Source organism: Xenopus laevis, chromosome 8L (genome assembly GCF_017654675.1).
Source record: "Xenopus laevis strain J_2021 chromosome 8L, Xenopus_laevis_v10.1, whole genome shotgun sequence".
NCBI classification, from domain to species: Eukaryota; Metazoa; Chordata; class Amphibia; order Anura; family Pipidae; genus Xenopus; species Xenopus laevis.
The window spans coordinates 105,631,562-105,656,243 of NC_054385.1; the positions used below are offsets into that span (position 1 = coordinate 105,631,562).

At 39.7% G+C, this 24,682-nt stretch overlaps 1 protein-coding gene across 2 annotated transcripts in view; it reads left to right on the forward strand.

Annotated features, from left to right (window-relative positions):
• The first annotated feature begins 2,513 nt into the window (after positions 1-2,513).
• The window catches only part of scfd1.L (sec1 family domain containing 1 L homeolog), a 61,900-nt gene continuing 39,731 nt past the window's right edge, over positions 2,514-24,682 (forward strand). The window contains 11 exon segments of one of the 2 annotated variants that reach the window (NM_001092557.1): positions 2,514-2,573; positions 5,853-5,923; positions 7,338-7,426; positions 8,889-8,979; positions 9,183-9,305; positions 10,062-10,149; positions 10,961-11,050; positions 12,828-12,883; positions 14,584-14,669; positions 16,661-16,760; positions 18,819-18,958. In NM_001092557.1, the coding sequence (NP_001086026.1) occupies positions 2,543-2,573; positions 5,853-5,923; positions 7,338-7,426; positions 8,889-8,979; positions 9,183-9,305; positions 10,062-10,149; positions 10,961-11,050; positions 12,828-12,883; positions 14,584-14,669; positions 16,661-16,760; positions 18,819-18,958 (965 nt within the window). In that variant the 5' untranslated portion in view covers positions 2,514-2,542. 2 annotated transcript variants of the gene reach the window in all.

The following is a 24,682-nucleotide window of genomic DNA, read 5'->3' on the forward strand; positions in this document are numbered from 1 at the left end:
ATAGACGCATTTCATTTTTTCAAATGGGTCTGTACTCACACAGGCGCATGTAGGCGCCGAACGCAGGTTGAGACGCAACATGCTGCATTTTTCCTGCGTTCCGCGCCTACATGCGCTGTGTGAGTACAGACCCATTTGAAAAAATGAAATGCGTCTATTCCTACGCTCCCCTGCGGCTGAACGCAGAAAAACGGAACGCAGGGGAGCGCAGGTAAAAACGCTCATGAGTAAGAGTCCTAATACATGCCCCTTGATTTCTATGTATTTATAGGCAGTGTTTGTTCCCCTGTGTGTCCTTCTCTGTGTGTGCTTGTGGCATTATATAAATGACAGTTTTGGCACTAATGAACAGGTGGCATCAGATTAGTGGCTATGGGCTAATAAACCAAATGCTGACTTTATGACTTTAATTATATTACCATACAGATAAAAGGAGGGCACACCATGCAATTAGATATTTGGCAAAAATATGCTTAAGAGGTGCGAAAAACCAAGGTCACCCCTACATAGAGTGGCCATATAATCAATATACCATACAATAGGTTATGCACTCTCAAAAATAAAATTCAATAATAAACTCAGGTGGTATCAAAATCTCTTTTACTGTTTAAAACAATTTGCAATTGTATTAACAAAAGTTCAGTTTATACAGCAATAATATACATAGCAATAGTATACATACCACCCAAAGGTTTGTGTGAAGCAAAAAAAAAAGGAAGCAACAATGAGCGGATATACTTGCCACAAATGAGACTAACCCCAACGTTTCGGCACAAATGCCTTTGTCAAGGATCCCTTTTGTTTTAAACAGTAAAAGTTTTTTTTTATACCACCTGAGTTTGAGTTTTATTTTTGAGAGTGCATAACCTATTGCATGGCATTTTAATTATATTACCCCCAAAATTATTAAAGGGGTTGTTTACTTTTGGATTAACGTTTAGTATTTTTTATTATCTGTGGTTTTTGCTTTTTATTCAGCAGCTCTTCAGTTTTCAAAATCAGGGTCCAAGTTACCCTAGCAACCATGCATTAATATGAATAAGAAACTGGACTATGAATAGGAGAGGGCCTGAATAGAAAGACGAGTAATAAAAAGTAACAATAACAAGAAATTTGTAGCCTTACAGAGCATTTGTTTTTAGATGGGGTTAGGGTTGCCGCCTTTTAGCCCGATGGCGATTGGGCAGGGGGCAGGGCTGTGATACAGAGAGGGCGGGCACAGGACTTTGAGGACCAAGCTGTGACATCAGGGGTGGGGCTATGACTCAGCGATTGGCCGATCGCCATGTCAGTCTTAGAGAATCCTGCCCGGTTTTCCAACATCGGCCAATCGCTGAGTCATAGCCTTCAAATTACAAGTGTCCGGGTCAAAACCGGACAGGTGCCACCTGTTCATTAGTGGCCACACTGTCATTTATACTTTCCAGCTTTCAAATGGAGGGGGTCACTGAAATAATTAAAAAAAAAAAAACTATAAAGAATAAAAAATGAAGACCAATTGAAAAGTTGCTTAGAATCAGCCATTCTAGAACATACTAACAGTTAATAGATAGGTGAACCACTCCTTAAATTATAAAAGAAACCCCACAATATTATAACCAAGCAATAAATACCGATATTAATGGCAGCGAACGTGTTACAACCAGTGGTGAAACGAGATATTACTGGGCCCCACAGCAAATTATTTTTGAGGCTAACAAAATGTCCCGTTTTACCAATGTTTATTGAAATTGTATATGAATTAAAGGGGTGGTTCACCTTTGAGATAGCTTTTGTATGAAGTAGAGAGTGATATTCTTAGACAACTCACAATTGGTTTTATTTCATTATTAGTTTTGAGTTATTTAGCTTCTTATTCAGCAGCTGTTCAATTTGCGTCTTAAGCAATCTGGTAACTAGGGTCCAAATTCCCCTAGCAACCATGCATTGATTTGAATAAGAGACTGGAATATGAATAGGACAGTCTGACTAGAAGGATCAGTAATACAAAGTAGCAATAAGAATACATTTGTAGCCTTACAGAGCATTTGGTTTTTTTAGAAGGAGTCAGCGATGCCAATTTGAAAGCTACAAAGAGAAGAAAAAGACAAATAACTATAAAAAAATAAATAATGAAAACCAATTGAAAAGGTGCTTAGAATTGGTCGTTCTATAACATAATAAAAGTTACTTTAAAGGTGAACCACAACTTTAGCACTTGGGCCCCCCTGCAGTTGCAGGGTCTGCTTAGTGCCTTAGTCTGTAGTTACACCCCTGGTTACATGTCCCTCAAAAACGAGTGACCTCCTTCCCATTGCAGGCAGCCTGGATAAAAAAAACACATACCAATAGCCACGGTTCTTACAAATGCTATAGATGGATCCAAACCAGCGTGGAACGCATGCCTACACTTCCTACTTCAACTGTGATTTCCGTGTCAGTCAACAGCGGCAGACTCCGCCCCTGTAACCCTGGCGACAGCTGTCAGCCAGCAGGGCATTTGCTGCTTCGCCACGTCACCTCTATTGATGTCAGGACGAGAGGAGGAGCTTGAGAGACCAAGATGGCTGCTTCTATCCGGGAGAAGCAGACGGGTGAGCAGTGGGAAATGCTGGGGTTAAAATTGCGAATCTCGAATAAAAAAAAAACCAGAGATGATGGAGGGGCAGGGAAGGGATAGAGGGAGATAACGAGGGAGGGAGATAAAATATAGGGGCTTTGAAAGAAGAGAAATGAAAGCAGGCGGGGATGGAAACTGAAACAAATATGCGAACAGGATTAGTCGTTGATGTTGCACTCCACTACTCAGATAGGAGTCTCCAATAACTGATACACACAGCCATCTCTCATGGGACTGTCCAGCTGTTGCTGAACGACAACTTCCATCATCACCCACGTCATCCGGATGAAACTGCTGAGGTAGCAGAGTGTATTGTCCCCTGTGTATAAATGTGGCTGTGTTAACTGGCAGTGGGGGACACTAGAGCAATTGTCAGCCAGCATAGAAATCACGTGACACCACTGCAGCTCAGCCACATTAATAAGAACTCCCATTGTGCTGCCCATAACTCATAACAGCATTACAATATATGGGAGATAGTTGAGCAGTGGGTAACATTACTAGGCTTGTACTGCTCGGCTCCTAGGTTCAATTCCAGCCAGAGCCCTGTCTGCAAGGGATGTCTATGTTTTCCAAGTTCCCTCAGGCACGTTCATTGGCTCCGGAGTTTAGATGATACCATTTACTGGGGTGGATGCTGATTTGAATAACGTACAGTATTTTGTGACCTATTTATTGAAAGGAGAAATAGTGTGTGAAAAACAAGAAAGTGCCAGCGAATTATACACTTTTAGATATAGAAGGAAAGTGCTCAAAAATTTAGTGTTTCGGGCTGATTTATTGAAAATAACCCTACTAGTCCCGCACTTCCTGCTGCCTCCTTTCCCAGGCTGTGCAGGAGAGCCGGCACTGTAGAATAGGAATCAATCAGTAGCTAGGCTGACCTGATAGAGGACTGAAGCATGTCTTTGCTTGTGTGATTGCAAGGCTGTGATTGGCTATTCCCCTCCTACTGTGCTTCTGGCATTGTCCGCTAAGGCACGCCTGCCCCTTATTTGCAAAACCTTAGCAGATTTATAGTTAGCTCCAATAAAAAGGGCATTTTTGAAGATAATATTCATTTATAGCCCAGACTAAAAACTAGGGATGCACCGAATCCACTATTTTGGATTTGGCCGAACCCCCAAATCCTTCTCGAAAGATTCGGCTGAATTTGCATATGCAAATTAGGGGTGGAAAGTGGAAAGCATTTGTGACTTCCTTCTTTTCTGACAAAAAGTCACACAATTTTCCTCCCCGCCCCTAATTTGCATATGCAAATTCAGATTTGGTTCGGCTGGGCAGAAGGATTCGGCCGAATCCGAATCCTTCTGAAAAAAGCCTGGATTCGGGGCATCCCTTCTAAAAACCAGCATCATATATTACTCATTATTGCCTACAAGATTAGGGTTTTTTTTTTACTCATCCTTTATGTCCACTTTAATTGTAAGTAAATAGGCATCTGATTTATCCTTAAAGGTGGTAGTTCACCTTTAAGTTAACTTGTAGTGTGTTTAAAAATATCCTGTTATTTTTTGTTTCCATTTTTTGTTTTAGATTTTAAGTGATGTGCCTTCTTACCTCTTCTGCCTCTTTCCAACTTTCAAATGGGTATCACTGACCCCAGTAGCCAAAAACCTATTGCTCTGCGAGGCTAAAATGTACTTTTTATTGCTTATCTTTCTATATTGCTTATTTTTCCATTTGGGTCCTTGGGGAAGTCGGATCTAAGCAACCAGGCAGCTGCTGAAATTTCGAACTGGAGAGCCGCTGAACAAAAATCTAAATAATTCCAAAGCCACAACAAAATGTAAAGTTAAGACCAATTATAAATTCTCTCAGATTATCAATGTCAACATCATACTAAAGGTTAATTTAAAGGTGAACTATCCTTTAAAGAGATACTAACCTTTTTTATTATCTATCATATCATTGTCTTTGGATGCTATTTATAATTTTGCCACAAAAGTATTTGCCTGATGCTTTTATATTACCTCTCTTACCCCTGTGTTCCTCTATGAGGGGGCTGCCATATTTATGCAGCAGGAGTCGGTTAGCATTAGAAACTCTAACTGACAGGCTGAGAAGAGACAGTCAGGTTGGCAAAAACAGTCAGGTTTAGGAACTTCAAATAACAAATTATTGCAAAAGGTAACTTTATATGTAGATTAATATTTTCAAAAGAAAATTTTTAGAGTCAAAATGACTTTAACTAGATGTTTGCAAATGCAAATCCATTCCTCTCCTATTCATATTCCAGTCTCTTATTCAAATAAAGGCATGGTTGCTAGGGTAATTTGGACCCTAGCTACCAGATTTCTGAAAAAACACAAACTGGAGAGCAGCTGAATAAAAAGCTAAATAACTCAAAAACCACAAAAATTGTAAATTGTCTCAGAATATCACTCTCTACACTAAAAGTTAACTCAAAGGTGAACAACCCCTTTAATGCAGGAATGCGTTCAGAAATAATACCACAAATAGTTTTTATTAATCAAGGAACTTCCTGAAAAAGCAGAAAAGAACGTAATTTCCATACAGTTTCTGGAGTTACTCTCATAGTAGCTGGTCCCAAGCTACCTGGTGAACTTGACACAGTTCCACACAAACTGTCTTATTTTTGTTGTTGTAGCTGTGCAAGTAATTCCAGGCTTTCTCGATGATGTTGAGATCATCTGTTGCATGATTTCTTGTTCTTCGTTTCTCTGCCATTAGTTTTCTGGTTTTGTCCTCGTGTTTGGGATCATTGTCATTAAGCAGAATGAACTGGGGACAGATGAGATGTCTAATAAACATTAAAGCATATAAGTTCACCAATGAAGTCACTCACCGAATTACATGGGTGGCCCAGGTGCTCCTGCTCCAAGCCCTCAGCCCAAGGGATCGGACAATCCGTAACTAGATAAACAAAAAAGTTGGAGCAAGGTCATGATCAGTCCAAATGATCAATGATCAGTCGAAATGATCAAGGTCAACATCAGTCCAAAGAATAAAAATATGAAAAAAAATGCATTTATAAAAGCATCTCTCGCCTAACGCGTTTCGTGTCACTGGGACACTTAGTCATAGGCTTGATCAGATCAGATGCCTCCCTGATGGTATTGAGTGATTGCTGAAATGGGGCATAGTTGTTAATGGAGTAAAGTTGAACCCATAATGTGCGAAATTTCAATCTGAACAGATTTTATTTAGCTCATGAACTGGGGGATGTTTACACATTGCAGGGTTTCTGATTTCAGTACAACTTTATTAACTGTTGGTATTGTTTTTGCAGTGGCTTTAAAGCGTATGCTGAATTTCAATGTTCCTGTTGTAAAGAGCAGCACAGGAGAACCAGTATGGAAGGTAAGAGCTACTGATTTTTCTGCTTTTTGTTTCCACCAAAACTTTTTTCAATTCCCCAGATTGTTCCCCAGAAATAAAGACTTTTTTTCAATTACTTTCCACTATTTATTTTTTACTGTTTTTCCAAAATCCACGTTTAAAGTTGAATGTCCCTGTGTCTGGTGTTTGAGTCTGGCAGCTCAGTAATTCAGGTGCAGACTCTAAACTGTTACAATTTTGTAACATTTAGTTGATACATTTCTCAGCAGCCTCTCTGGAGTATTAGCAACTATTGTATAAATTCCAACAGCTGCCTCTAATGAAATCCAGAGATTCTGCTCAGTAAGGACAAATATAAGAAATGTATTAACTAAATGTATCTATTTAGAACAGTTTACAGTGTCAGTGACCCCCACCCCTCCAAGGGCTGCTTCAGAAAGTTAAAAATGACACTTTACACTTCAATATTAGAAAAACGGTCACACATAGAATATAGAAAGTCTCGTCCTGACATCGACAGAGGTGACGTGACTCTAAAAATTCTACATTTACCGTATTAACTGTAAAACCAAAACCACTAATGCAAAAGGGTGAGGTCTTATAGAAGTCAATGGGAGCTGCACTGATCTTATTGGACGTCATTAAATCAATTTGTACTTTTAGAGGGTTTTGGTCGGGGGGTTTCGCTAGGAACTGTCTGAAAAACTAAAATTTTTAGAGGTTTTTGAGGTGTTCATTTTTTAGCACATAGTTCATCGTAATTTTCCATTTTTTTTTTATAGATGTCAAGACATTTGCAGTTTTAGAGTTTGTGAGTTGTGTCATGGTTTCAAAAAACCACTAAAATCCAACCTTTGATAAATAGGCCTCCGCATCACTCATGATAAACAAAACCTGAGTAAAAACGTGTCCCCTTCAGATGCCCAGCATATTGAAGTCATATGACATTATGGTTTTTGACATTGATTTGGATAAAATCCTAAACCATTGATTCAGATAAAATTCTAAACCATATGGCTTATACAAGTATGGGGGTTCGTTAAACGGAAACCTGTTATCTAGAAAGTTATGGATTATGGAAAGGCCTTCTCCCATAGGCTACATTTTCTTCAAATAATCCAATATTTTTTCTCTGTAATAATAAAACAGTACCTTGTACTTAATCCCCACTAAGTTATAAATAATCCTTATTGGAGCAGAACCAGCCTATTGGCTTTATTTAATGTTTACATGGTTTTCTAGTAGACTTAAGATATGAAGATCCAAATTGCAGAAAGATACTTTATCTGCAAACCCCAGGTCCCGAGCATTCTGGATAACAGGTCCCATACCTGTAGTTTGCTACTATAGAACTAAACCTTCCTGCAAACTGTATTTCTTACTGTAGCTGTTTTCCTCGTTTAATTAAATCTAGTGTTATTTGTTTCCCCTTCAGGTTCTCATTTACGATCGATTTGGCCAGGACATCATCTCTCCACTTCTGTCGGTGAAGGAGTTAAGAGACATGGGAGTCACTTTACATTTGTAAGATACTCTGTTTCTTGCTGGCTTTAACGAATCGTTAAATTTTAGAACTGGCATATAGTCTTAAAGGATGTAAAGCCCACAATAAACCTGTGCCTAATGAAGGAAAAGGAATCATATGCAACTTCCAATATACATTTACGGTTTAAAGTAAATGTACTTGTTATTAAAGGCACTCTCTGTTTGTTTCTTTTAATTAAAATTTCTTTCATAAGGCAAACTTAAAATGTTTAGCTTTTCATCCCTTTCAATGTTTTATGTTCTTCCCTATGTAACTAAGTAAGTAAGGTTGAAAAAAGACACACGTCCACCAAGTTCAACCTTTTGTTTTTTATTTGCCTAACTGCAGATATCTGAAATGTAACATGCTATATAGATGTAAAGACCAGTAACCTTAAAGGTTTTGTTCACCTTTAAATTAACTTTTAGTATAATGTAGTGTGATATTCTGAGGCAATTTGCGATTGATTTTCATTTTTTATTATTTGCGGTTTTTGAGTTATTTAGCTTTTTATTCAGCAGCTCTGCAGTTTGGAATTTCAGCTGCCTGGTTGCTAGGGTTCAAATTACCCTAGCTACCATGCATTGATTTTAATAAGAGACTGGAATATGAATAGGAGAGGAGCTGAATAGAAAGATGAGTAATAACAAGTACCAATAACAATACATTTGTAGCCTTTCAGAGCATTTGATTTTAGATGGGGTCAGTGACCCCCATTTGAAAGCTGGAAAGAATCGGAAGAAAATTGCAAATAATTCAAAAATAAAAAAAATTAATAAAGACCAATTGAAAAGTTGCTTAGAATTGGCCATTCTATAAAATACTAAAAGTTAACTTAAAGGTAGGGATGCACTGAATCCACTATTTTGGATTCGGCCGTACCCCTGAATCCTTCGCGAAAGATTAGGCCGAATAACGAACCGAATCTGAAGGTTTGGGAAGGGGATAACATTTTTTACTTCCTTGTTTTGTGACAAAAAGTCACATGATTTCCCTCCCCTAATTTGCATATGCAAATTTGGATTCAGTTCGGCGGGGCAGAACGATTCGGCCAAATCCCGAACCGAATCCTGGATTCGGTGCAGCCCCTTTAATTGCAATCCCTTTAATTGCCAGCCTGTGGATTAAATGGCAGGTGTCTCAATAGGAAAATAATAGTACAGGTATGGGAATTAATATCCAGAATGCTTGGGACTTGGCATTTTCCAGATGAGGGGATAGAAATCCAAAAGAAGTCCTAGGGCCCACGATGGGAATCAGCCCAATATCACCCACTTCAATGTGGCAATGTCGCCAAATGAGCGTATCTCTACGTCTATGGCCACCTTTATGCATTTCAAAATGATTTAAATTATGTTATTTGTGCTTGTTTTCAAAAGCATGTAAAGGGTTTTATCTAACCTTCTGCTGAACAGTATGTGCCAAGTATAGTGATAACCACCTCTGCATCCCTCCCATTAGGCTTTTACATTCAGATCGTGATGCTATTCCAGATGTCCCGGCTGTGTATTTTGTAATGCCCACAGAGGAAAATGTGGACCGGATATGCCAGGTAATTAGTAATAAATACCTTTAATTTTCCAAAACGGTTGTGGTGTTATTTTGCTATATCTATAGAAAGGATCTCTACTAATCCGAAGCAAGATACAATTGGGACCATGTTTAATGTATATGTCCTTTGTCAGTATTACTCATTATAGTTATGGTATATAGTTATACTACAGACCTTTTTTTCTTTATTGATCCTAATTGCAGGACCTAAGGACACAGTTGTACGAATCTTATTATTTAAACTTCATCTCGGCCATTTCCCGCAGCAAACTGGAGGATATTGCAAGTGCAGCATTAACTGCCAACACTGTGTCTCACGTCTCAAAGGTAACATAAGCGCCAGTTTTCTCAGGGTGGTATAGCAACATTTCTAGGTAATGGTATCGTTGACAGATGAACGTATCGCCTCATCCAGACCAGGCTGATCAATGATTTGGCCCTTGGGCCAAATATTGGATTGTAATGAAGGGCTATGTAGACCTTCCCAACCGATATCCGACTTGATCTCCTGCCAGATATTTTTTGAGAAGTTCACATACAAGGGCCAGTAAGGTGCAGTGCAGTCTGAAGGGACCGAGTTGACAGCCTATATGGGGCTGCTTTTATGGCCAGTTTAGGAGGATTGTGAGAATGAACATTCTTAGTTACATTAGATATTCACTGTATAATGCTATATACAATATGTTTTCAGTGTAAGCCCTGCTTCTAGGGCTCATCATATTCTCCATATTCATATACATCATTCATCTATTAAAACCATTGTTTTAAAATTTGGGTGAAATTGTTTATACCAGTCAGGAAAGACTGAGCCCTCAAAACTGTCCTATTCATTATCTCAGGCTCTTTGGGAACCAGTAAGAAATGTGAGATCTGCTTAGGCTATTCACAGGTTAGCGACTGCTGAGTATGTATGCCTGTACTGAGAGACCGTTATTTGGAATCCTGGATATTTCAGCCCTGGAAGCATTATTACTGCATACAATAGTTCCACTGATCTAGCTAGCTTCAGTATACTGATTATCACAAAGTTTATGGGCCTTAACACTGTTACTGCAGAATATTTAATTACTTTTTTTCCACCAGGTTTTTGACCAATACCTGAATTTTATTACTCTAGAGGATGACATGTTTGTGCTGTGCAACCAAAACAAGGACCTGGTGTCTTATCGGGGTAGGTGAAGTGGATTTGAATGCAATTAGTTTATTTACTTGTGCCGTGTTTATGGTTCTCTTTCTACACTGTAATATATGAAGTGTAAAAGGGTGGTATAACTAAAATGAAAGTATTTCCCAACTGCAGTAAGAACAACTTATGATGGTTGGTATAGGTGTTTTGGCATTATTAATTCCATTTTGCCACATAAACTGGCAGAAGCATTTACTTATTGATGTTTAAAAAAGAAAAGCATTTTGGTATAGGGTAAAAAATCTGAAACTGGAGTTACAATATTAGAATTAGATGGTTTCCATCATACCATAACATTTAGGGGGTTATTTATCAAAGTCAAGTTGTGTTTTCTCAAAAAAAAATAATTATTTTTACGTGGGTAGTTTCACTAAAAAACTAAAATTTTTCGGGGAAAAAAAAACCTCAAACTCTACCTTTTATATACATTTTAGGTTATATCAATTTTCGTGAATTTCCCCTCCCACTCCAAATTAGCAGCTACCTATGTTTGTTGCATGCTATTATTATTGTAATCTTACCCTCTGCTTATTATAATGTGTAGCTGACTAGGCTAGGGCCACATGTAGCGGATCTCACCCTGCTGCCACCCAAATACATTGCCTTAGCTTGGGTGCAGGCAGACTGTTAATTTCGGCGATGAATTCCGCCACGTCTACAGGCCAGGATCCGCTGCTTCTGTCTCTAGCCTAAGGAGATTGTCTGCAGACTGAGCTTCTGTTAAAAGCCGCACAGTTCAAGGACTGGGCCTTTTTGCTCTTTCACTTATGTGTTGCTGTATGTGTTGTTTCCCCAGCTTTAAACAGATCTGATATCACGGACACAGAAATGGAAACAGTTATGGACACAATTGTTGATAGCCTTTTCTGCTTCTTTGTCACACTGGGTATGTACTTCTTTGTCTGAGCCGTTTGTTATTATCAATTATGTGTAGAACACTGGCATATTTCAGTGTTGGCTTCTAAGGCTGATGGAACACTAGGAAGTTAGATGCCCATGATAAATCTCCCCTTCCATATGCGTCTCCAACATATACGCTGCTTCAGTTTTCATAAGCTGCCTGAAGTTTCATCCATTCTAGTAAGAGCTGAAGAAAATACAAGTTAAAGGTAATTGCCTTAGTGGAACATAATAGAGGAAAAGTTAAGTGCGAAACAAAAAAAAATCTACATTAAAGGGATCCTGTCATCGGAAAACATGTTTTTTTTTCATCAGTTAATAGTGCTGTTCCAGCAGAATTCTGCACTGAAATCCGTTTCTCAAAAGAGCAAACAGATTTTTTTATATTCAATTTTGAAATCTGACATGGGGCTAGACATTTTGTCAATTTCCCAGCTGCCCCTGGTCATGTGACTTGTGCCTGCACTTTAGGAGAGAAATGCTTTCTGGCAGGCTGCTGTTTTTCCTTCTCAATGTAACTGAATGTGTCTCAGTGGGACATGGGTTTTTACTATTGAGTGCTGTTCTTAGATCTACCAGGCAGTTGTTATCTTGTGTTAGGGAGCTGCTATCTGGTTACCTTCCCATTGTTCTTTTGCTTGGCTCCTGGGGGGGAGGAGGGAGGGGGTGATATCACTCCAACTTGCAGTACAGCAGTAAAGAGTGATTGAAGTTTATCAGAGCACAAGTCACATGACTTGGGGCAGCTGGGAAATTGACAATATGTCTAGCCCCATGTCAGATTTCAAAATTGAATATAAAAAAATCTGTTTGCTCTTTTGAGAAATGGATTTCAGTGCCGAATCCTGCTGGAGCAGAATTCTGCTGGACAGTATCCCTTTAAGTAGACATAAATAAAAAGAAATAAAGCTTACACTTCTCTTGCCTGCCTCTGGGGGGAAATATGTACCATAGGGTAAACTTCCTTAGGACAGGAAAATCAAAGCTAAACTCTTCCTTCTGGCTCTGGGCTTTATCCTCCTGTCTGGCTTCACATCCCTTCAGTAATTATTTTTAGTGTACCCAGAAATACAAACACAGGCATTCTTATTTTAAATCGGGATGATTCTAGAGGTGCATAACCCACAAGACAGACATATGCCACAGGAAAGTAATGATGGGACATTGGAAGGGATGCACCAAATCCACTGTTTTGAGATTCGGTTTAACCTTTTATGAAAGATCAGAATCCCAAACCAAGTCCGAATCCCAAAGGGCATATCCAAATTAGCATCAGGAAAGGTTAAAGAGAACTGTGCATGCAGCACGTGGTGAAAAAATGTTTCATCTCCTTGTTTGTGTTTCACTTCCTTGTTTGTGTGACAAAAAGTCACAAGATTTTAAAGATTTGAATTCAGTTTGGCCAAGCAATTGGATTCACCCTAATTCTACTGAAAAAGTCCAAATCCTGAACCGAATCCTGGATTAGGTGCATCCCTAGAAATGTAGAATATTAACCTTTATTTACCTTTATCTATAAAATGCCATGTCGCAACAATTTATACCATAAGTAAATGTATATCAAGACTTTAATTCTGAATGTTGCAGGTTACCGCACAGTGCTGCCAATTTACATAGGTTCTGTGTTGCACCAGTGTAGTTACACTTAGAAATCTGCCAGATCTTTGCCTTTGTTTTCTAACTTCATTTCAACTTGTATTTGGATGGCGTAATGGCTAGGTTAGAAATGTTCTCTTATATAATGTTTGCATTGTCTACCACAGGTGCTGTGCCTATTATAAGATGTGCAAGAGGAAATGCTGCAGAAATGGTGGCAGTGGTGAGTGTCTCAATTGACTCCAGTAATGTGTCCTAAAAGCTCCAATGCTGATGTTATGGGTTAAAGGGGTTGTACAACTTCAAAACACTTTTTCTAGTTCAGTTGTTTTCAGATTGTTCACCATAAACAGCCTTTTTTCAATTTCAATTGTCCATCTTTTATTTTTTACAGGTTTCCCAAAATTGCAGTTTACAGTTTAATGTTCCTGTCTCTGGGGTTTCAGTCTGGCAGCTCAATGATTCAGGAGCAGATTCGGAACTATTACAATTTGCTACAATTAATTGATACATTTAGTTGATACATTTCTCAGCAGCATCTCTGGAGTATTAGCAACTATTGTATAAATTCTAACAGCTGCCTGTAATGAAACTCAGGGATTCTGCTCATCGGGGACAAAGATAACAAATGTATCAACTTAGGGCAGAGACAGACGAGAAGTTTCGGGGAGATTTAGTCGCCAAATCTCCTCTTCTTCGGGCGACTAATCTCCTCGGACTGCCTCCCAACCGGCTAGAATCTAAATTGACAGCGTGATGGCACTTGGATCGCGTTGCTTCCCAAAGTCGTCCGAAGTTTCCTCGTGAGTAGAGGCGATTTGTCGCCGGGCGACTAATCTCCCCGAGTCTTCTCGTCTGTCTCCTACCTAAATGTATCAATTCAGAACTGTTAAAGAGTTGGCAACCCCCCCCCCCTGCCAGAGCTGGTTTAGAAGGTGAAAAATTTAACTTTACAATTCAATATTAGAAAAACGGTCCCAAATACAAAATAGGAAATAATTGGAAATCTGAAACCAATTGAACTGAAAAAAGTGTTTGAAGGAAACAACTTGGCAACTTGGCAACTTTTATTGCATTTTGCCATTATGTTTACCTGCTGTATTGTCAGACACATCACAATCATATCTTCACCCAAACAATATACATATTGATGCCTGAAAATTAAAGAATAGTTATTTTGGTAATAATCCCTTGGGTAATAATCCGTTGGAGGAAGAGGACAATGACGAGATGGATAGACTCAATGAGAGCAATCATAAACATGGCAGTGAGAAAGCTGAGGGTATCCTACCAAACAGAAGACAGCAGGCACTCACGGGTCCCACAAAAACAGGCTTGTAAAAGAACTAAGAATTTTATTTTAGGCCATAAAGTAAATTAATACATAGCCTTATGCGTTTTGTGCACTCAGGCTCTTAATCATAGGCTGAACAACAACAAAATGGTGTACCAATTATATACCCCAGTCCCACCAATCACCAAAGTACATCAATTAACCAATACAGTTAAAAGAGGGAGGAACATTAAAATCAACGTATCAAAAAAGGGCAGGAGGAAGGAGAAAAGGGGATAGGCATCTGGGAGCATATATTTATAGCAAGTTCATTCATGGTTGACAAGTTTCATTAGAACCTTCATTCTGAAGGACATTTTTGTAGTAAGATATTTACAATAGATTATTTAATTATAATCATCAAATAAACTGTCATAATTTAAATCTTAAACGCATGCATTTATGATTTAGTTATACATAGTGACAGGATACATCAAACATATAATTCCAAAAAAGGCCCAAACTGACATGGCATTTTGGGCTACCCATCATATGGTCACCAGGAGTCAAAATTAACTTCACAGTACTGTAAACTATACAGGCTTTAACATATTGAAAACATTGCTCACATTAATTGGCTTGCTTTTTAGAAACTTGATAAGAAATTGAGAGAAAATCTGCGAGATGCCAGGAACAGCCTGTTTACTGGAGATAACCTGGGTGCTGGACAATTCAGGTAACTTAATTTTAAAGGACCAGTAAAGCCTGACAAAGGATTTGGAAGAAAATGTTGTAACATGTTTTGTAACTACTGGAGCAGACTAAAGGTGGCCATAGACGCACCTAAAATATTGTACAAAAAAATTATTGTACGATATTCGTTGTGTATATGGCAGAAGATGAGCCAACAGATTTTGCCAAAAGACATAGATATCGGTTGGCTCATCAGGCTGCCCGGAAAATTTGGATCAGGTGCCTTCGAAGGCACCCTAACTTCAGCCATTGTTAGTGCTGAATCATCACATACAGGTAGAATCCTGTTGTTTCTACTGTATGTATAAACGAGTCAGCTCTACACGTGTGTATTGAAAACTAACCAATGCTCCCAATAAAGATCGTAATTGTTACATCTATGGCCACCTTAAAGGAATAGTAACATCAAAAATTTGTATTAAAGTAATAAAAATATAATGCAGTGTTGCCCTGCACTCGTAAAACTGCATTGCTTGCGTCAAAAACACTGCTATTGTTTATATAAATAAGCTGCTGTGTAGCAATGGGGGCAGCCATTCAAATGAGAAAAGGCTCAGGTTACACAACAGATAGCAGATAAGCTCTGTAGAAGATAATGGTGTTATCAGTTATTCACTATTTAACCTGTGCCATATAGACTTTTTTCAATTCCCACCATTGCTACACAGCAGCTTGTTTATATGAACTATAAAAGCAAATACATCAGTTTTACCAGTGCAGGGCAACGCTACATTATATTTTATTTACTTTAAAATACTTTGATTTTTTGGTGTTACTGTTCCTTTAAGGCTATATGAGATCCATGGCTCTGAAGATGCCGCCATTTTACTTTCCTGCTGAGGCACAGAAGATTACTCTGGCCTGTGCTGCAGGAATCTGAGAGAGCGGCACACAAAGAAAAAATGAGAATAATTAAGGAATCTGATCAATTTATAGTCAATATTAGAAGTAAACACTGATACTATTCTGCAAAACTGATGCATTCTGCTGATTGCACTGATGGCAGGCTTGGTGTACCAGTTAACTTTTTAGTGTTATTCAAGAGCTGTATTAATAATTTTCAAAATTTTGGTATCCTTGTTTAAAATTGAGATAGGTTTACACAAATGTGTTTGTATTTTAAATTTCCAACTCCTCTTATCTTTGGGTATGTGCTGAATTCCAGCACTGGTGCACACAACTTCTAAACAGGACAATCTTTAGAAGGCAGTAAACATCCCTCATCTTAAATGATAAAAGTTAACTTGTTAATTTAAGAGGATGTCAAGCAGCCGAGATGCCATCCATCAACCCTTCTGCGCTACTCGGCATTTAATCGGAAGGTGCTGTAAAGCAAGGCTGTATTGGGGTGTGTGGGTGGTGCTGTTAAGAGCAGAGAGGGAGTCCTTTACAGGAAACTGCAGTGGTATTAAGGGTTTATGCTTTCCCTTTCATATATAATTTCTATAAGCTTGCATCTGAATTATAACAGCCAGAACAAGTTGCAGTATCATCAAGTGCTATGTGCTGTTTCACCTGTGTGCCGTTGTTGAATTGGGACAGACCGTTTTTTCCAAGACATTATATCTACTAGAATTAAGTCAAAGGCAAGTGGACATTTAGAGTTTTTCTTGAAAAACCCTGGAGGTTAAGTCCCTTTTTTTTTTTTTTACATTTTGATGTTTTTCTTGAAAATGTTTCATCACTTATCAGAGTGTCTTCTTAAATTCAACTGAAGAATCTACTCGGATGAGTAGTGAGACATTTTCAAGAAAAACTCTAAATGTCCAGTTGCCTTTGACTTAATTCTATTAGATACTGTATATCATGACCCAGGTAAATGAGAATCTTTATAGACGAGACAAATGATGTTTGAATAACATTTGGCTGACATTTTGTAAGGGTTTTCTCAAAACACCTGGTTAACAGCCACATTTCCCTATCAGAAGTGTTCTAGAACCTGAAATGTGAGATGTTTTTCTTTCTCTTGTACAGCTTCCAAAGACCTTTATTAGTCCTTGTGGACAGAAACATAGACCTGTCGACTCCTCTTCACCACACATGGACATATCAGGCCCTGGTGCATGACGTTTTGGTAAGGCTCAAACTGTGGCATTCCTTATATGTCAATAGATCTGGATCCAAGTTTGGGGAAATACATATAACTATAAAGAAATGAGATCACATCGTTTTTTGTGTATCATATCAGGACAAAATAGAGGCTTTAAAAATGTACAATAACTAACCTGTAAATAGCTTCCTTCTTCAATTGATCTGCCATACTGGTAATCTAATTCTCTATTGGCTGGATATATTTGCCTGACATACTGCCATCTTTACACACTGCAAATTTCTCCCCAACTCCCCCAGCAGTGTTTTTTTGTTATTCTTTCCAGGTTCTCCACACCCTCAGGCCAATGGCACACAGGGCAATTTTAAGATACTTTTTTTTAGTAGCCCAAACACGAAGAACCGCATCCCCCAATATTGCCCTCTGCCAATTTCGGGCAAGAATAACCTTAAAATAGTGTTTTAACTAGTGTGTCCCTTTATGGTTAGTTCCATTCCCTATTATTTTCCATCTCACCGATTAGGTTTGTTGTTTTCCCCATTCCGCTGCTATTGGTTTTTCTTTTAACCTGGCTAATTCCACTCATTTTCTTTGACTGATGTTTTCCTTACTGTTTCCACTAGAGGTCCTACTTGCACTTGTTTCCACTGCTCATGAAGTCTTTAGGTGTGTTTAGCATCTCTAAATATGCCATTATTTTACCACTGATTTCCCCCAAATGTTTGTTTAAATATTTTGAACAAAATGTTTGTTTTTTATGATCAGTAAAATATTTGGAAATATGGAAATATTTGCATAATTGTCTGGCTCTGTAGCTGTTACCATGAAAGCATTTTATATGCATTTAAATATAATGTGACATTTCCCTATGAGGGCAATGTCACGCAGGGCTCTTTGAGACACTTTAAGCACTGCCCCAAAACATTCCAGAACTGTACTTCTACTGAATTTAATGTTAATCTCCTGACAAGCAATGAGACAAGCGCTTGTCTGCAGCTTTACTTTCAAGACTATGGAGGGGCTGCTGCACAGAGACTGTAATGTTCATGTACGCGGCTCAGAACTGTTGGCCTCCATTGTACCCAGCCAGACAATATGGCAGAATGGTCAAGTGCAGGAGTGCTGGCATGCAAGGATGCATCATTTAAAAAAGGCTGCATCTGCAGGCTGATATAATGGGTAAGAGCCTGGAGACAGGGAAAGGTGTTCTACTTTTTAGGAAAAAATGTTCTGCTTTCTCTCTGCCTTTCCTTGTCCTTTAAGCAAGTTCTAGTCTATTGTAAGTGAACGAGCGTTTTGAAGTAACAGTGAGCAGTTAGCTTGCTGTTACAGCCCACACTCTAAGGACACAGCAGAGCAAAGCCGTAACCAGAGATGAAAACAAATTGACAGCCACGAGGTGGGCATGGGGGCTGACACTTTCCCAGGTGTTTCCTTTCTTGAAAAGCACATGAAGAATATGAAGTATTTGGGAAATAATGAACACTCGCTGAACAGTGATCCAGAAGGACCACGGGGTGAAATGGAGCACGTGGAGGAGTGAGAACTCTTCAGACCTGCAGAGAAAGCTTCTGTGTTTTACACACATTAATGTTATGCCATCACATTTGTTAAGAATACATCTCCCCCTCATATACATGGCAGAAAATTAAGTTTTGTCATCTTTGTCCTCGAATAAAATCTGCCTAAAACAATGGGAAGTGTTCAGCAAAGTACAGCTGTTTTGAAACACATTGTTCAACTAGTATTCTGTTATAGTCAGTGGTCCTTTCAGAGCAATCTGTCACAGTAGTAACTGATCCTATCTGAAATCCACTGTTTATTTTACTACTGGATTTATGGTCCTAATATTCACACTATTAACTGTATGTGCCAAAACACAGCAGTTCCTACAGACTTTGTAATGCTGCTGGTTGTTAGAGGCTACCAGAGAGGAAAATTAATTGAGAGCCATAAGGTAGGCACCTCAACACAAGTCTATCCAACTATTGCTGTTGACTCCAAATGCTTAATATTGTCTAAACTGTCATTAGTTTGCAGATCAAACACGCAATCTATACCTAATGCATAAATGTTTTGCAGGATTTCCACCTAAATCGAGTAAATTTGGAGGAAGCTCCTGCAGTCGAGAGCAGTCCTTCTGGTGCCCGACCCAAAAAGAAGAATAAGAAATCCTACGATCTTACTGTTGCGGATAAGTTCTGGCAGAAGCATAAGGGCAGGTCAGTAGTCATATTTATTCTATCATTTGTATGTAAGGTAAAGACCTGTAGTCTGTGTATATATTTTTTTTTCAGCTCTTGCTCAAGCTTCACAGGAGCTTGGACCTTAATCCCCATCTCATTTAAATAAATGCTGCACCTATATAATGCAGAAAGTAGTTAAGTGAGGCCATTGATAATGTGTTTGTCAATTTATAGCATTACGGGTTAGTTCACACGAGGAGATTCGGGGAGATTTTGTCGCATTGCGACTAATCGCCTCTTCTGGGTGACAAAATCTCCCCAAATCTCCTTGTGTGAACTAACCCTAAAGGTAGCACTCCACTTTGTCTCTTCTCTGGGTTCATGGTGTGAAACACTAGCCAAGGGTAAACCACATACAAAACAAAGGGCAACAGCACTTGAATATGCAAAAGTCCATTATGTATTGAAAACATTTTCAACAGCATACAGAAATACATGTGATGTTTTGGAACTCGTGTCCCTTTCTCAAACATGATATACATATAAATCGAATCATGCGCTTTATACCCATAAGTCCATTTGTTTCCGCTTACAGCACCAATCACTAGCTTTGTCTTAAACGTACCTGGTCATATAATATATTAATTTAAAATAATTTTATTTTTATTAAGACCTCCTGCAGTTTTACAATCTATTACAAATTGTCCGGTAGGCCTACCTTGTTACCTTCATTAATTAAAAATAAATAAATAGCTGTAATTAATTTCGGTGGAATTCATACACCTTTATCTTCAATTCATTCTATATTTGCTAGAGATTCATCAATGGAAGTTGTTTGTTTGATAACTTGTATTAATAAAGTTCACAATCTGTTGGTGCGTGTTTGCTGTATATTCAATTAAAATGTCCCATGCCAATTCTGTTTAAATTTTACATTCGTGCAGGTTGCTTAACATAAAAGTGCTCAATTCGCTTACCATTAACCAGAGGATTAGTTCAGATAGTTCAGAATGAAAAATACCTTTTGGGATTCCATTCTATAATGTCCACCTGCACCAGCGACTCACACGGGGCGACTCCCTATAATTTATAATTATATATGTAAATATAATTTACAGAAATTACACAAAACCATATAAGCTTAACCACGATTCATCACTCAGGGCTCTAATGTCCCCAGAGTGTAAATCCATAATTCTTCACATTTTTTCAAACATAAAAATCTATTACCTCCACTTCAAAGTACCAGAATTGATTCTATGACAGCATATCACAATTGAGAGCTAATGTGTCCTGCTTGGGACTGGCAATTTAACTCCTTCATTCCCAATTTTGAAGTGATGCTGGGAAATACGATCCCTAATTGTCTCTCCTACGTACATTAGTCCACATGGAAGTTTAATATAGGAAACTGCATAATTAGTGGAACATGTATAATATTCTCTTATCTTGTATATTTTACGTGACTGTGACTAAATATGGAGCCTTTTATTACACTTTGTGCACATCCCAAACATGGATACATACCATCTTTTCTCAGTGCGAGTGTCATCTGTCTGTCCTTTTCATTAGGTCCAATATTGGCTTTCACTAACATATCCCTCACATGGGGGCGCTTTATAGACAATCTGTTTGTAGTATGGCCGGGGGATGTTGGATCCCTGGGCGACTTTAAACAATACATAGATGGTTGTGTACCTCGCATCACCTTCACAATTCAGTATGATTTTACTAAGGTTACATTTTTGAAAACTTCTGTATGGTAAGTGAATTGGATTTACAGGTAAAGCACACCGATCGTAATAATCTCCCATTATATACCAGCAATCATCCTCCATATGTTAAAAAGTCAGTGCCACGTTCACAGTTGATTAGATTTAAAGAAGAACTAAACACTAAAAACTATTGCTAAAAATGCCATATTTTATATACTGAACTTATTGCACCAGCCTAATGTTTCAGCTTGTCAATAGCAGCAATGATCCAGGACTTCAAACTTGTCACAGGGGGTCACCATCTTGGAAAGTGTCTGCGACACTCGCATGCTCAGTGGGCTCTGAGCAGCTGTTGAGAAGCTGAACGTTTAGGGGTCTTTGCAAATTTTCAAGCAGAAAATTAGATTGGCCTGTAATATAAGCTGATGCTAAAGGGCTGATTATTAAATTCTGATGCTAATTGCACTGGTTTCTGTGTAGAATTATCTGTATTAACTACTGATCGGCCTTATACTGTGACATTTATATTCTATGTGTACTTTATATTTTGAGTCGGTCGCTAAACTCAGTAACTGACATAAGCACAGAGCATGTGCAGTGAATTATTAATCAGCAGAAAAGAAGATAGGGAGCTACGGGGGCATCTTTGGAGACACAGATCTTCACTGCTAAAGGGCTGTGGTTGCCTTGGGCTGGTACAGAAGCACAAAACAGTGTACAACATTTCTAGCTACTTCTTTAGTTAAGCTTTACGTCTCCTTTAAATGGATAGTGACCGATTGTCACGGCCCGAAGGCTCAGTGGTAGTGAGGACCAAGGAGGAGACACAACACCAAGTTCGCGGTACAAAAGGATTTATCAGAAGAATAGTCGAAAGCAGGCAAATGGTCAATACAGGCGGCAAGGATCAGAATCGTTTAAACAGGCAAGAAGTCGGTACACAGATAATCAGTAATAGCAGAATCACACCCAGGAACTATACGAAATAGACCTATAATTGGGCAAGGACACAAAGGGAAAATGAGACTAAATAGTCCAAAGTTGGCGCCAAAACTTGACGCCGTGACGTCATGACGCTGACGCCGGCGTCCTCACGTTGACGTCCTGACGCTGACGCACATTCTGACGCCGGCGTCCATTCCGTCGCCGGCGACCAATCCTGGGGCGACACGTTTCTGACGCGGCCATTTGCGACCAGGAAGAACCGCATGGTGGAGCAGGAGGTCGCCATCTTGGACGTCCCGTGGGGTAAGTTCCTTGCTTTCCGTTACAGTACCCCCCTCCTTAGGGGGGGCCTCAGGACCACCGAGGCTAGGGGAAGAAGGAAAGAGTCTGTGGAACTTACGAATCAGGACAGGTGCGTGTACGTCTGAACTCCTCACCCAAGAACACTCCTCTGGACCGAACCCCTTCCACTCAATAAGATATTGAAGGATGCCCCTAGAAATACGAGAGTCCAAGATTCTCTTGACTTCGAATTCTTGATGATCGTCAACCAAAATAGGAGCTGGAGAGGAAGAAGAAGAGGGACAAGACATAGCAGGTTTAAGCAGGGAAACATGAAAAACATTGGGTATCCGTAGCTCAGGAGGAAGTTGAAGACGAACAGCCACAGGGTTGATGATTTCGATGATAGGGAAGGGACCGATGAATTTAGGACCAAGCTTGGGTGTAGGAATCTTGAGACGAATGTTGCGAGTGGAAAGAAAAACTTTATCACCAGGGGTATATGGAGGGGAAGAAATCCTTCTTTTATCAGCAAACCTTTTCTGCACCAGGGAACTCTTCTCTAAGTTAGCCGTGGTAGCATGCCAAATAGCCAACATGTGAGCCGCTTGGTCATTGGCTGCAGGGACATTGGTAAGAAGAAGATCCTGGGAGAACGCCAAAGGATTGAGACCATAAACACAGAAGAAGGGAGACTTCTGAGAAGAAGAATGCAGAGCGTTGTTGTGAGCAAATTCAGCCCAGGGAAGAAGATCCGACCAGTCATCCTGGCACAGGGACACATGACACCGAAGAAACTGTTCCAAGGCCTGATTGACTCGTTCCGCGGCTCCATTAGATTGTGGGTGGTAGGCAGAAGAAAATTGAAGGGAAATGTTAAGAGCTTTGCAAAGGGATCTCCAGAACTTGGAAACAAACTGGGAACCCCGGTCAGACACAATCTCAGCAGGAAAGCCATGGAGACGAAAAATATGTTTGACGAAAAGTTCAGAAAGTTCAGGAGCAGAAGGCAGTTTTCGCAGAGGCGTGAAATGAGCCATCTTGCTGAATCTGTCGATCACCACCCAGATGACAGTGTGACCAGATGAAACAGGAAGATCGACAATAAAATCCATCGCCAAGTGAGTCCAAGGTCGAGATGGAATGGGAAGTGGCAAGAGTAACCCCTTGGGGGGGAATGACCGGACTTGGAAACAGCACAAATGGTGCAGGAAGAAACAAAGTCTTTGACATCCTTCCTTAGGGTCGGCCACCAGACCAAACGAGACAAGAGCTCTGTAGTCTTCACAATCCCAGGATGACCGGCCTGTTTGGAGCTGTGAGACTGGGAAAGGATGGCATGACGAAATTCTGGAGGCACAAAGGCAACGCCCAGAGGAGTCTCCACAGGAGCTGAAGATTGAGCAGAAAGTAACTGGGAGGCACAGGAGGGAAACAGGGCAGCAATAATCTTGGTAGAAGGCACAATGGGTACAGGGTCTTCGGGGCAGGAATCTTCAGGAGCAAAGCTTCTGGACAGAGCATCAGCCTTCTTGTTTCTGGAGCCAGGACGAAAGGTGATAATAAAATTAAAACGAGAAAAGAAAAGTGCCCACCTGGCTTGTCGGGGATTGAGGCGCTTGAGGGATTGAATAAATTCAAGGTTCTTGTGGTCGGTAAAGATTGTCACCGGAATAGATGAACCTTCAAGCAAATGTCTCCATTCCTCCAAGGCCAGCTTAACGGCAAGTAGCTCCCGATTGCCAACGTCGTAGTTCTGTTCAGGATAAGAAAATTTTTTGGAGAAAAAGGCACAAGGGTGGAGTTTACCGTCAGAAGAAGATCTTTGAGACAGAACTGCTCCAGCTCCTACATCCGAGGCATCGACTTCAATGAAGAAGGGTTGTAGGGGTTCAGGGTGTCTGAGAATTGGAGCAGAAGAAAAGGCTTCCTTGAGGATCTTGAAGGCTTCGAGAGCTAGAGGGGGCCAGAGTTGAGGTTTATTCCCTCTACGGATCAGGGCGAGAATTGGATGAATCTTGGAAGAAAAGTTTTTGATAAATTGTCTATAATAATTGGCGAAGCCAATAATTCTCTGAACTGCCTTGATGCTGGTAGGAAGAGGCCAATCCAAAATTGCAGAAACTTTGGCGGGATCCATCTTGAAACCTTGAGGAGAAATGATGTAGCCAAGAAAAGGAATGGAAGAAACTTCGAAGGTACATTTTTCCATTTTGGCAAAGAGATTGTTTTTCCTCAACCTGGAAAGAACCTCCCGCACATGGCAACGATGATCAGAAAGATTTTTGGAAAAAATAAGAATGTCGTCTAAGTACACGACCACATACTGTCCCAAAAGGTCACGAAAAACGTCGTTGACTAATTCCTGGAAGACCGCAGGAGCATTGCAAAGACCAAAAGGCATGACGAGATACTCGTAATGGCCATCACGAGTATTGAAAGCGGTCTTCCATTCATCTCCCTCACGGATCCGAATAAGGTTGTAGGCCCCACGTAAATCCAGCTTAGAAAAGACACTAGCCCCCTTGAGTTGATCAAAAAGTTCAGAGATGAGAGGAAGAGGGTATCTGTTTTTTATGGTGATCTTATTTAACCCCCTGTAATCGATGCATGGCCGCAAACTACCGTCTTTCTTCTCAACAAAGAAGAACCCTGCTCCAGCAGGGGAAGTAGAAGGACGAATAAAACCTCTTTGAAGATTTTCTTGGATGTAAGACTTCATAGCCGAAGTTTCGGAGGGGGAAAGTGGATACGTGCGACCTCGGGGAGGCATTGAGCCGGGTAACAGTTCGATGGGACAATCATAGGGACAATGAGG